This window comes from Pelodiscus sinensis, chromosome 1, assembly GCF_052426305.1.
Source record: "Pelodiscus sinensis isolate ZL-2025 chromosome 1, ASM5242630v1, whole genome shotgun sequence".
NCBI classification, from domain to species: Eukaryota; Metazoa; Chordata; order Testudines; family Trionychidae; genus Pelodiscus; species Pelodiscus sinensis.
In genome coordinates, this window is record NC_143052.1 from 70,153,064 (window position 1) to 70,166,573 (window position 13,510).

Consider the following 13,510-nt stretch of genomic DNA (forward strand, 5'->3'; position numbering starts at 1 on the left):
ATTTTGATTTATAAATATTAGTTGTCAAAGTAGTGGGAGATGATGAAGCTAGAATACTACTGGTGGAGATCAGGTTCTGAATCTCACCAGCAGAAGCATAAAGAGTTCTTGAAATCATAGGCAGAAGCTGTGATATGATGGAAGAGACTATAATGTCCAGGTGATCTCAAGCAGAATTGTCCTGATTAGTACTATTGGATGAATCTAGATTGCCTCAGCACAAATACAAACAGGAAAATGTTTACAGCTATGACAGTTTTTACTTTAAAATCTAGGTATTGGAAAACTGTTCAGATTCAGACCAGATTATCTAACTTTTTCAAAACACATCTGTGTCAGGATAACAAAATCTCACCATACATTTTGGCCTATATTACTTTGAGCTTCTGGGGGGAACTCTGATTATGACTCAAGCAGGAAACTGAAGTACAAAGGATATTAATTAAAATGAATATATATATTTCTTCTATTCTCTAGAGTTTTGACCTAAAGTTACCTATTTATTCATAGACCTGCTCTCAGAAAGTTGGGCAGAGTTGGGTTCTGCTTAGTGTTAATTGTTTCCGATGAGTTTAGGAATATTTTACACTATTGTGGAAGGTTGGACTATTTTGTGTGTGTGTGTGTGTGTGTGTGTGTGTGTGTGTGTGTGTTAAATTTTGTATTTTAGAGAAGCTAGAACATTACTTAATTTTTCTTTATAATAAATCTAAGCATATGCTACTGTCATAGAGTGTTTTATTTATACATTTTGATGGGTAATATTGAAAAACATTTTGCAGTACACAGGAATCCCATATGCAATCTCCTTCTTTCTAGCTGCCCAGGCCAACCAATCTTTTGTAACGAGTTATTTAAAAAAAAGTGTGTGGTGTCAAAAGAGAGCTCTTAAAATACTAGAGTTTTTTAGAACTCTTAAAAAAGTTATACTATAGGTATTAAATGAAGATTTTGCTTTTACCCTTCATGATCTACATAGGAGATTTGAAAAAGTTTCATGTTAGGTCTTACAACTACACAAGAAATATTGCACTAGAACTAAATATTTTAAAAATCAAATTTCATTTCACAATATTTATGGTCGCTTTACTTTTTTGTATTTTTCTTTGTGAGACTACAAATTTTGTCTATCTGGTATAATATGTTGGCATAATATTATTGCGTTCCCAACACAATAGAGGATTATTTTAAATACCCATCTACACCTTTCAGAAAACATTTAGGTTTAAAATAATGAAAAACATTTCTTCATATTAACTTTGGACACCTATAATCTTGTAATACACACACTTGAAACAAGGAGTCCTGTGGCACCTTATAGACTAACAGATGTAGTGGAGCATAAGCTTTCGTGGGGACAGACCCACTGAATCTGACAAAGTGGGTCTTTGCCCACGAAAGCTTATGCTCCAATACATCTGTTAGTCTATAAAAGTAGTCCCCAACCTTTTGGGGCTGCTGGGTGCCATGCATGCGCCAGGCGCCCAGGGCACAAGAATGGCTTGGGCCGGCCCTGGTCACTAGTCGGGCGCACATAAATGCCCTTAGTCATCTCTTTTCTGAGCTGAGAAGTCCCAGTCTTATTAATCTCTCCTTATATGGCAACCATTCCTTGTCTGAAGCTTTTACAAGTCTAATACAGGTTGAAACTCTCTAATCTGGCATGCTCTGGTCTGGCAACATTTGTGGTCCAGCATGATTTTAGTTAGCCAGCAAATTCTCTGGTTTAGCACCAGTTAGGACCCAAAGGTGCCAGACTAGAGAGGTTCAACTGCTGTATCTTTTTTGAGATAGAGGAGTCCACATCTGTACACAGTACTCAAGACGTGAGGGTACCATGGATTTAGGCAAAGGCAATTTTTTTATTTTATTTTCTATTCCTTTCTCAATAATTCCCAATATTCTGTTTGCTTTTTTTTATGTCTGCTCCACACTGAATGGATATTTGCAGAGAACTATCCATAAAGACTCCAAGATCTATATGTGGTAACAGCTAATTTAGACATTATCATTTGATATTTACAGTGGGGTTATGTTTTCCAAAGCACATTACTTTACATTTATCAACACTGGGGAAAAAAAAGTAGCAGCAGAAGTTCAGGTCTTCTGAATGGGAAGTTTGTTCTTTAAAAATTTCTGCATATTTCTCTGTAGCTATTGTAAGGCTGAGATCGAATACCATTGAGGTACTTCAAGTCTGCAGTACCACCTACCTGCTAAACATTCCAGCTTTCATCTCCAGTTCTTATGCTGCACACAACACACTGACAGCAAATGAATCCTGCTACTTGTGAAAGAGTATGCTTACAGAGTTTCAGTATTGCTACAAGCCCATAAATCAGGGCTGTACAAGATGCAGCCCACAGGCCAGAACTTGCCAGTCTAAGACTTTGATCCTTCCGGGATGGAACCGGCCTGTGACCATGTACCAAAATTCATTAAGTGGCCCCCCTGCAAAAATTATTGCCCAATCCTGTCATAGATCAAACAAAGTAGCTGTATGAGGTGCATTGAAAACTACTGTATCTTTTGTTCATCTTCTTGCAGTTCAAATATTTGTAATCAAAAATACAAAATGAGAACTATACTCTGTATTATGTATCGTAATTGAAATCAATGTATTTGAAAATTTAGAAAAGCATCCACAATATTTATAAAAATTTAAATAGGTATTCCATTATTGTTTAACAGTGTGATTAAAACTGTAATTAACTGCAACTTTTTTTAAACCTTGCCAGTAAGTATGATATTTTTAATAATGTAAAAGTCAATATATTTTTATTTTTGAAAGATGACTACTTACCAGAGTGTCTATTAGCTATCTGTGTCTGGAGAGCCCTGATACAACACAACAGGAGCTCCCGCCTCTGTTTCTTCATTCATAGTAGTCCTGAGTAATTTCATGCCAGGCTCTTACCTCAATTCGCCCTCCCCACCATTTTAGTTCCCTTAGGTTGTATTACATCAGTGGTCCCCAACACAGTGCCCGCGGGTGCCATTGCACCCGCCGGTCCATTTCTGTGCACCCGCCGACTGATCAGGGCCGGCCCCGCCCCCGGACGTGCGGCACAGGGGTAGCGCCAGCCCCGGGCGTGCAGCACATGGGCAGCCCCACCCCCGGGAGCGCAGTGCATGGGCTGTGCCGGCCCCAGGAGCGCAGTGTATGGGCTTCCCCACCTCTGGGCACACGGCACAGGAGCAGCACTGGCCCCAGGTGCGCGGCGCATGGGCGCTGCCGGCTCCTGGGAGCACGGCCCAGGAGCAGCGCCGGCCCTGGGCACGCAGTGCATGGGCTGTTCCGGCCCCAGGTGCATGACGTATGGACGGCCCTACCCCTGGGCACACAGCACAGGAGCGGCACCAGCCCCGGGCGCATGGCGTACGGGCAGCTCCACCCCTGGGCGTGCAGCACAGGAGTGGTGCTGGCCCCGGGAGTGCGGCGCATGGACAGTGCAGGCACCAGGCATGCGGCGTGTGTGCGGCTCCGCCCCCGGATGCCCAGTGCGTGAAAGGCCCCGCCCCCGGGCCCCAAAAGGTTGGGGACCACTGTATTAAAGACATAATATATATATAATGTATGTGTGTGCTACATATGACAAATTTCTTTATTTTTTTCAAAATACTTTGTCTCACAAATGCACTGCATCTCTTTTGTCCTACTTTGTTTCTTTCAGAAATAAAAACAAGAGGTTCATTTAAAAATCAGCATTATTTAGATTCCAGAGTCATTCCACACAAGATATCTATTATAAAGATGGAGCTCCTGATAAGTGTCAATGTTTAAAGCCAAAATGAAGTAGCTATAAATCTAGGTGAATTTACAACAAATTTGAAAAGAGTGCTATTTACATACCATTACTAGCAAAACAGACAGTTTATTTAACAGACACATTCACTACTCACCCAGTGGCCTTCCAAAGTAGCCAGAACTTCTTTGCCCAGTTTAATTTTTCCTGATATTTGATTAACACTGTCATTGTTGCCCAAAAATGGCTGCAAAACAAAAAGAAAAATGGTAATTGTTTTAGTGAGAGATAATATTAGTGTGAAGTCAAACACTGGGACTAAACCATGTAGCTATGACTCTCTGGTGAGATAGCCAAAATCACTTTAAAAGAGCCTCTAGCATGGCTATATAATCCCAGGGTTAAGGTTGAGCCCATAACACCTTGTTCAGTCATTCTGCCATTTCTCAAGAGTTATGCTGAGAAAGTTTTATTAACATCAGGATAATTGGTCAAAACAGTGGCATCATCCCTGGAGGATCCTGGAATTTTACCTCGACAGAGAAAGAACTTTGAGATATTTAAACCAAAGTAACACCTTTTGGAGGAGTCTTACAGCACTGTTTCAGTGTAATAGTGCACTGCTCAGGTCTGAGCCAAAGTCCTTGGGTCCGGGCTTAAGTTCTGACCTTTGGACCCAGAAGAGTATTCTATCCAATGATCAATGTAAATATTGATGATGCTGTTCCTTTAATACTGTAGTCACTTGTGCTGAGATTAGCTTCATTAACATTGTTTGATATACAGCAATTAGCATAAAGAAACTATATATTTTCCAGAAAAGTGTTAAATCAATACTTGTACTGAAAATCTGAATATGACATGGTAAAAGATACATCCATTTTTCCATATCTTAAATTTCCCTGTGTCCACATACAGAGCCCACTTACCTTTAGTCTGAATTCAATTGTTGCACTGTATCCAGTTTTCTCACATGCAATGTTGACAATTCCCCCAAGCTCTAAAGTCATTGTGCCATAAAGAATTCCTGCAGGAAAACAGCACATGTTTTACATAACATGCAAACTGAGTTCCTCTCCAATGTCCAGTTGCTTTCTATTGATAATTGACATTTAAAATTGAGCAAAACAAACAAGCCTTAAATTCTCGTCAAAAACCTTAGAGTAAATATTTATCAGTGCCATGGGAATAGCTAAGGGAGCTATTTTATCTTCTCTTGGGAGGGGAGAGGGGGGAATCTCCCCTAATCATGAATATACACAGCCCTTTATGTTATGCGGTGGATGCTGGCACATTGAATATTGTATTTAAATATTTCACAGAAAACACACAAAAATTTCTTCCCTTTCTAGGATTAAACGAGTTTTAAAAAAATCTGGAAAGAAGTGAGAAGAGCATAGATAAGCTTTCCAAAATCCAGCCTACTAGAGGTAATTCTGTTTACATTATTCTGCTGCAATTTATCATTTTATACAGAAGTGACAGCATTTACAGGACACTTGGCTACTCTGCTACATAATATATGGCTGGATATATTGGAACAAACAGCAAATTATGTTACAATTAGACCAATTTGAATGTATTATGTATTGTTTCTCATCACCACAGCACCCAGTACCTGCCCAAATAGCTTCCTCAGAAGCACTCATTTACTTCCCATAGAGTGAAATGACAAAAGCCAAATAGGTACAAGCCCACTGTACTCAAATCATACATACACCCTTGGATATTAGGATTTTTGATATTCACTGATGGAACACAAACACTTCTAAATTCATTGATTGAAAGTTAGCCATGGCAAATGGTTCATCCTCAACTGTTTTAAGGAAGTCTCAAACGGATCTTTTACTTCTAGGTAGGCAGCTAATCCACCGGTTCAATATTTAAGCTGAACAGCAGCAATTCTGCTGCACTGCATGGCAGTGATCACAAGATCAAGGGCTGGTTTCATCGTGAAAGAACAATGTGAAATCAGGTTGAATTAAGATGGTGTGTACAAACATGAAGGTAAATATGTTGGCAAGTATTTGAACAAAATGCATAAACATTTCAGCCACAGCAAGAAGTATAATATTGTATCCACACTGATGAGACGAAGTCAAGAAAGAAAAAACTAGAACTGGAAATAAATTAAAAATATAAAAAGCAAAATAGTAATTAGGAATGACTTTTGACAATGGATTAAGTTCTCCAGAGGGAAGCAATGGTGTAACTTGATTGTTTTTTTTCCCTTTTGTTTCTTTTTAAAGGAGCAGAAATGGCCCAAGCCATTGACTTCATTAATTACTTTTAGTGCAATTCCAAGTGACTTTATATATTTTTGTAATTAATGTGACATGATTTTCTTCAAAGTTTACCAAAACAAAAATACAGCACTCAGTAGGAATTCATCCACACAACTGTACTTGTAGTATTAAAAGATGTGGAAGCATAGATTTAGAGAACTGTCAATGGTACGCATGAGAGACAAGGTGGGGGTGGTAATAACTTTTATTGAAGCAACTTTTAAGCTAGAGAGAGCTCTTCTGTAGTTCTGGAAGAACCTGCATACAATAATGCCAAGTATGTTCAGAGACCTTGACTTTACAGTAGTGTTACCCAGGCCGGTGTTTTTAAAATGGAGTTTATGATTTAAAATGGAGTCTGCTGATCCCTTTTCACCTCAGCCGTCTCCCTTCCCTCCAAAACCACCTTGAAGAAGGCTTTGCACTCCACTCTCTGGCCTCTGAACATGGCTCCAAACCTGTGCACCCCTCACCAATCCAATGCGTGCGCAGCCAGAATATGCACCCAGCATCCTTTTCCTTATGCACACCGCCCTATTCTGTTGTACCCCACTCACTAATCCAGTTTCCCGCTTTACTGTCTTTATAAACCCTCCCCTAAGAATGGTTTGGGTTGGCTCTCCTCTACCCGTCCATTGGTCTTCGTCGATCCACTTATAGCTGTGTTGTTCGTCTTCATCTGTCAACCCTGAGGAGTGCCATCCACACGTGGCCTGGCCAAGGCTGCTCAGGTCCAGCACTAGTTGTGCCATCCTGAGGGTGAGAGAAGTCTCCTCTCTGTAAGGATTTTTGGGGGCTGGTGATCCTGGACTCTGGGACTAGACCACCATTTTACACCTACGGACCTCACTTAACCTAAGGATTGGTGATAAGGAATCCGGAGGGTGTCCAGATAAGGAATCTGGAGAGGCAAGGATATACTTCGAAAACCTACTCAGGATCCGGAAATAATTGGGACCCCAAGGGAGCTCCCTGCAGTCCTTCCTCAAGGCTTCCAATTAGCCATGAGGTAGGAAAGATCCCGTATACAAAAGGGGTTATACTTAAAACACAGAAGGCGGTAATGGACGCCTGCGACCTTCTATCTCCTTTTCTTCCAGGATAGGGTGGGACATTTACTGTTTTCTTGTTGATGGATACGTGTTCACAATTTTTTAAAATACATGGTTTGGCCTTAAATTCCATCTCAGACCCGATTTGTGACTAGCTGTTCCCCAGTGATAGATACGGGTACCAGGTCGAATCTGGCTTCTGTGGGGGAGATGCATTAGGCTTTAATTAAATTGCCCACAGCAATTGTTTACCTTAGCCTTCTGGGTAACAGTAGGTTCTCTCTAACTCAATCCTATCTACAAATTAGAAACATCTAGGATTTTTAAAAAAAGATTTCTACATTCTGAACGAGGAAAAAAAAAAATCTACCTTTACAGTGTGCATATGGCATGGTCATTATATAATCTTCTCCCCTATTCAGGAACATTAACCGACCTTCTCCGTCCAATATGGCAGATAATGAATTCCCTAAAAGACAAGGAAGCCAATTTACACCAAAGCTTTGAAAAATGCAATGGACAATAAACAGTATTTTCCTGTAAATCAGCAAGAGATTAGAGAGAATGAGTCAACCTTTGTTGCATTTTGTCCTTACATTGAAGCCCATATGATGAAGAACATCCCCCACTTCACACAATGTAATATCTATACCGAAGTGATTAACCCAGCATTTCTAATTGGAGGAAGAAGACACCAATGGTAAGTAAGTAAAATCTGATTCTTACTTTTTCGTAAGTGATTCTTAAAGCTTTAAGCACAGTTTCTCTGTTTAAATAATCCTTAGAAGTTTAGGCATTCCTTACATTTATTTGATAAAAACACCAAATTGCATTTCCAACATTTTATAGATTCCTTGTGCAATAAAACAGTAGTATCCAATGTAATCTAGCCTCCATTATCTGATTCTCCATATTTATTGAACCATCAGCTGCCTGGGTCTGGCTTCGAGAAGCCCAGCTACCCATTCTCTGATTTATCTGGCTCTGATCCCAATTATATATTGGGATTCAACTTTATATAAAAAAAGCACATAGCACTTACCATAGAACTTGGATTTGGCCAGAATACTACCACTAAGGCAAAACCCATCCTTTCGGTTGCTAACATAGAAGGCAGATACTGGGGGATGATGAGATACCTATAATGCAACAAAGTTGAATACAAACAGTGAAGTGTACAAAATTTCTTGTTCTAATAAGTGAGCTACAGAAAGCACGTGATTTAAAAGCCAAAGAAAACCATCTATAAGAAAGGCAGCTGTAATTTTCATAGAAGACATTTAAATATATGATCTGATCAAAGAAATTAAGTCAGAATCGTTACTGAATTCAAGGTGTTAGTAGAAAACTTCAAATCCCAGACTATTACAAAAATAAGTGTCTCAAATATTATGTTTAGGAAATATCTTGTATAACCACCTATGTCTGGTAAAAATCCAGAGTACCTTCAAAGACACCAGGTTTATCATCAGAACTTCTTGAAAAGTTTTCAAATACTTGGCAAGAACACACATTGTCCCTTGCAACCACCATTACCTTTTAATAATTAATCTCAGTAGCTGGAATACACGAATTGCCTCACTAGCTCTGTGAGTGTCCCAGTTCCCAGGTTGTCCACCTCAATGTGGACAAGAAGTACCACTGCTCGGATTTTCTGGCCTACCGACTGCAGTTATTTTACCGTCTCTTTTGCCAAGTTCCAGAACTATCTGCCTTTTTCTTTTTCAGAAATAAAAGGCAGTAGAGTTTACTCAGTAGTACTGTCTTACTACAGCCTTACTGTAAGACACATGGCCAAAAAACTATTTGAGTAGCAATTAGGAATATGTACTCACTTTCTCAATCTCAATTTTCCATAACAAATCAAAGGTACAAATTATACCACTTCTTCCATCTATCCCTTAATTCCCCTCTGTCTCTTTAGAAACCCTATTTATGGTTTGGCGTAAGACAGAGGATCAATGACAGTACTACATTCACAGACAAAAGCTTACTCTTGGTGAAGAATTGTTTTTCCTTCTCCGTGATACTGCTCTAGAACCCAAGACTAACACTGGCATCCTTGAGAAAATGACCTAAGAAGTACTATTTGAACAACATATGAACTGTCCCGCTATGTCCAAAATTAGCATCTGCTCATGATGTAGTGTCTGGATGCTCAGTAATTCATGTACCAGCCATTCCCCTAAGCAAACAGACATTCAAATAAAGATATCAAATCACTTCTTAAATACTGGTTCAGATTCAGTTCTAGGACTACTCATATATTAAGCACAAATGTTAAGTACCTTGCCAAACTGGGACCACTATAACTACACATAATTATGTTTTATCTGTTCGACAAATCAAAGCAAAAATTAACTAACAGCTGGCATATATTAAAAACTCAGGTTAATAGTAGGGCTGTCAATTGACATGTTACAGGCCACGATTAACGCAATCCAGGATTAAGGCATTAAATTATTTAACGCATTGATCGCAGGCATTAATGCTGTGCTGCCCCTTTGAAGTGCTGCTGCAGTGCTTCAGAGGGGCAGCACAACGCAGAGCCCAAGATCAGATGGGGGCTCTACTGCCGCCTCTGAAATGCACAGAGGCGACGTTTCAAAGGGCCAGCCGCCTCACAACTGAGCTAGGGATCAGCTGTGCGGCAGTTACCCCTTAGAAACGCCACCTCCGTATGTTCCAAAGGGGCAGTAGAGCCCAGGGTCATCTGTAGTTCCCAGCTGATCCCTGGTTCCGAGAAAGTGCCGCATGCAACCTGGGATCAGCTGTGCTGCCACTGCCCCTTTAAAATGCCGAACTCCAGCTGACTCTGGGCTTTGCGTGGCATTTCCCCAGAACCCGGGGTAAAGCTGGGGAGCCCCCAGCTGACCCTGGGCTCCATGGCAGCTGCCCCTTTGAAACACCGCCTCTGGCGTTTCAAAGGGGCAGCTGCCATGGAGCCCAGGGTCAGCTGGGGGCTCTAGCTGATCCAGAGCTCCATTTTGCGCTGCCTTTTTGATGTGCCACAGAGGTGCTTCAAAGGGGCAGTGCTGCATGGAGCCTAGGGTCAGCTGGGAACTTCTAGCTGACCCCGGACTATGCCTTGCGCTACCCCTTGGAAACGCTGCCCTGGTGCTTCAAAGGGGCATTGCTACAGGGAGCCCTGGAGCAGCTGGGGCTCTAGCTGATCCCAGGCTCCAGGCAGTGCTGCCCCATTGAAACGCCGCGGCGGCGTTTCCATGGGGAGGTGCACGCAATTAATCGCACGATTAAATTTCTTAATCGCACGATTACATTTTTTAGTCACTTGACAGCCCTAGTTAATAGCAAAATCTCTTTTGCTAATACCTGTTCAGCTATGTAGAAAGTCTTGCTGTTTGTCCTGGGATGAATCCACATGCAGCGGAAAGTCTCACCCAGTATAGGATTGTATGGTTTCTTTAGTCCCTGAACAGAAACATTGGAGATTTCTATCAGACAATACAATCAAGAAAATGCAAAACAGTTTACAGAAAATGGTATTAGTACTATCAAATGGAAAGGGGGGAAAAGAAAAAGGAGAGGTCACTAGAATAGACACCAACTTTGAAGATAACTGCATGAATTCTGAGTAAGATTAAAAACAGGTACTCATCATTCCTTTGAGATCCTGTCTCATTCTGTGTACATTTATGATGGACTATATAGCAGTTGAACTATTGTGGGAGAACTGGTTTAAACACTCATCACTATCAGTCTGAAGTTAAGCAGAAGCATGCTGTGTGTCATTCAACACCTTACCCATTAGCATACTAGAAAGATGATGCGTTAGAAGCAAGTAAGGGGCCAACTATAAAATATTAGAAATTTTGCTATCTAATTGTAGTTGTAATGTTCTACTGAGATCAATGTTCCTCATTGAGAGCATGACTATCAAGAATATAACAACTACCCAATTTAGCTGAAAATGCATACCGCACAATTCATTGCCAAAACTGCATATTAATTGCAGTCCATTTCAAGCATGGCTTGAGCATGGCTTGAGTTCAAAGCATAGCAGCTTCATATTTGTATACATCACTTTTTAAATTAACTAAAAGTATTAAGGTTACTACTATTACCAGAAGACAACTAAGTTTATCTTTTAATAGCAGAGGAAGATGCAAAAATTTACCTTTGGCTTTTTGTAGAATCCTGACAAATACCATTTTACTACTTTCTTCATACGATTATAAGCATTCTCTTCAAGAGCAGCCCTATGAAACATGACAATTACTGGATTAAAGATAAAATTAAAACAAATCATAGTTCTCCTTCCAACGTTATCAGCATATTATTTACACTGATATGCATTATAGTATATTAACTATTGAGCAGGGAATGGTTCTTGTAATTAGTTTTTACCAGATTCACTGGTAAATGAAAGGACATAGCTAGAAACTACTCAGAATAAGGGTCAAGAACATCATTTGGCATGTAGTTGGCCAAGAAATTGCCCCCCCCCCCCCCCAAAAAAAAAAAAAAAAAAAGTAATGCTTCTGAAAGATGACAGTATTACCAAAAACTACTTCTCAAGCATCTCACTGGAAACTTTTGCTACTGTAAAAGATACTGCTGCTAATCAGATCAGTGAGGTCTAAGGAGGAAATTAACAACAGAGTCCCAATAAGCTTCCAGATACAAGAAAATGCTTATTTTATGATCAAAAAGCGCAGTTTGATTCTTGAAATTCAACTAAATATTTTGTTTTCCTTTATTAGAGCGGAACAAAAGTATATACACTTAAATACTGTAGTTAGACGTGGATCCATGTGGTGTAATCCACCCTAGAATCTTTAGGGGGGGACGTAGGACCTTTTTTGCATTTATTATTAAATATTTGTCAAAACAAAAAGGAATAAGAAAATTTAATCTTGAGAACAGACTGGAAGATTGTTGGCTCCGTTTTCAGAGAATTGTCTTTTCCTTCACTTTAAAGCTTGTGAGGAAAAAAAGGTTGTGGGGAAAAAATTCTTTTGCAAAGCCAATTACCATATAGACTTGATCATAAGCTGATTTTGTTGGTAAAAAATGATGCAGTGAAGAGTGGGGGTCAGTTTACAAATGGGTCATTGTGTTTTATAAATTTTTTTTTAAAACTTGGTTGGTGGTGATGGGGAGGAGTCAGAAAACTTCAGTTCCCAGGACAGTAGGGCAAAGCGCTGGCATGCTAGAACATTTTATGTATTTGGAGCATTCTGTAGGCACGGAGGCCCTCAGCTCCCAGTGGCAGCTGTTTTCTGTTCTGGGTCAACAGGAATGGCAGGAAGTGGTGGCCAGCACACCATTTGGCCCACACTGCTTCCCACAGCTCCCATTGGCTGAGGGATGCTAGCCAATAGCTGAGAGGCTCCATGCCTGCCGACACTTCAAGTACACAAACATCCTGGCACTCCAGTGGTTTACCCAGTTGGGCTGGCAACTGACCATCCTGAGGACTCTGTTGTATTTTAAAAGTTGGAGCCAGAAGAAACACACAAGTTTTAGTAGATTTATTTGAATGCACTCTAACAAAAAAGCCTACAATAATAACTGATTATATATTCACATACCTTCAAAATTACACTCCATGTTTTAATCTCATAGTTTAATGCACTAATTTAAAAAGTCTTAAATCCCTTCAAACTCTGAATCAGTCTCCAATCAGTTCATCAAATTCAGCTTCAGTAAGAGCTGCTCCTGCATTGTCATCGTGTATGTCAGCAATGCTGTCCTCAGACTCAGATTCCTTGTCAGCAGCAAAGATGGTGTCGTCTTTTGACACAAGCACATTGCTGATGCAGCATTTTCAAAATGATTTTTTGATCATCATTTCCAAGGGAATGGACTACCACACATCTAAGACCCAGTGGGCAACAAAATTGATTTTGGGCTTCTTAAGACTCCCACATTTTGTCACCTTTATCATGCCTGAGCACATCTAGTCAGACCACATTTTGCGTAGCTTGTCTTTAAAGGGTTTGTTCAGGCAGACATCAAGCAGATGTAGAACAGAAGGTAAGCCTCAAGGTATTACAGCCAAAATAGGTTTAATTTTTTTGAAACCACATATTTCAAACCATATTTTTTTCAAGCCACATTGCCATATTTCACCCCATCCGTACTGTGTGCCCTGAACATGTTCCCAAACAAGCATAGGTTTCTTGAGAAGTGCTCCTGGTCTCTTATTCCACCCTTTTGCTAGTCATTCAATAGTCCGACTTTCATCCATCCATCCCTTTTCTTGTGTACACATGATGACACCCCAAGAAGTGTCATGGTTTTAGGCAAGGATTTTCTTTTGAAAACAACAACAGGATGGAACTTTGATCCATTGACCAAACATGACAAAACCACTGTAAAATGGATTTTTTCATGGCCAGTGGTTTTAATTAAAACTGTTTTCACCGGCACCAGTTATTGTTCCATTACTCGGGAGAGCAAA

At 40.2% G+C, this 13,510-nt stretch overlaps 1 protein-coding gene across 6 annotated transcripts in view; it reads right to left on the reverse strand.

Annotated features, from left to right (window-relative positions):
- The window catches only part of OSBPL8 (oxysterol binding protein like 8), a 154,897-nt gene that overhangs the window by 11,788 nt on the left and 129,599 nt on the right, over positions 1–13,510 (reverse strand). For all 6 annotated transcript variants that reach the window (XM_075932114.2, XM_075932119.2, XM_075932151.2 and 3 more), the window contains 6 exons: positions 11,222–11,303; positions 10,417–10,515; positions 8,126–8,222; positions 7,454–7,552; positions 4,676–4,773; positions 3,904–3,993 (listed from right to left, as the gene is read on the reverse strand). In XM_075932114.2, coding sequence (XP_075788229.1) covers positions 3,904–3,993; positions 4,676–4,773; positions 7,454–7,552; positions 8,126–8,222; positions 10,417–10,515; positions 11,222–11,303 — 565 coding nt within the window. The remainder of the gene's footprint in view (positions 1–3,903; positions 3,994–4,675; positions 4,774–7,453; positions 7,553–8,125; positions 8,223–10,416; positions 10,516–11,221; positions 11,304–13,510) is intronic.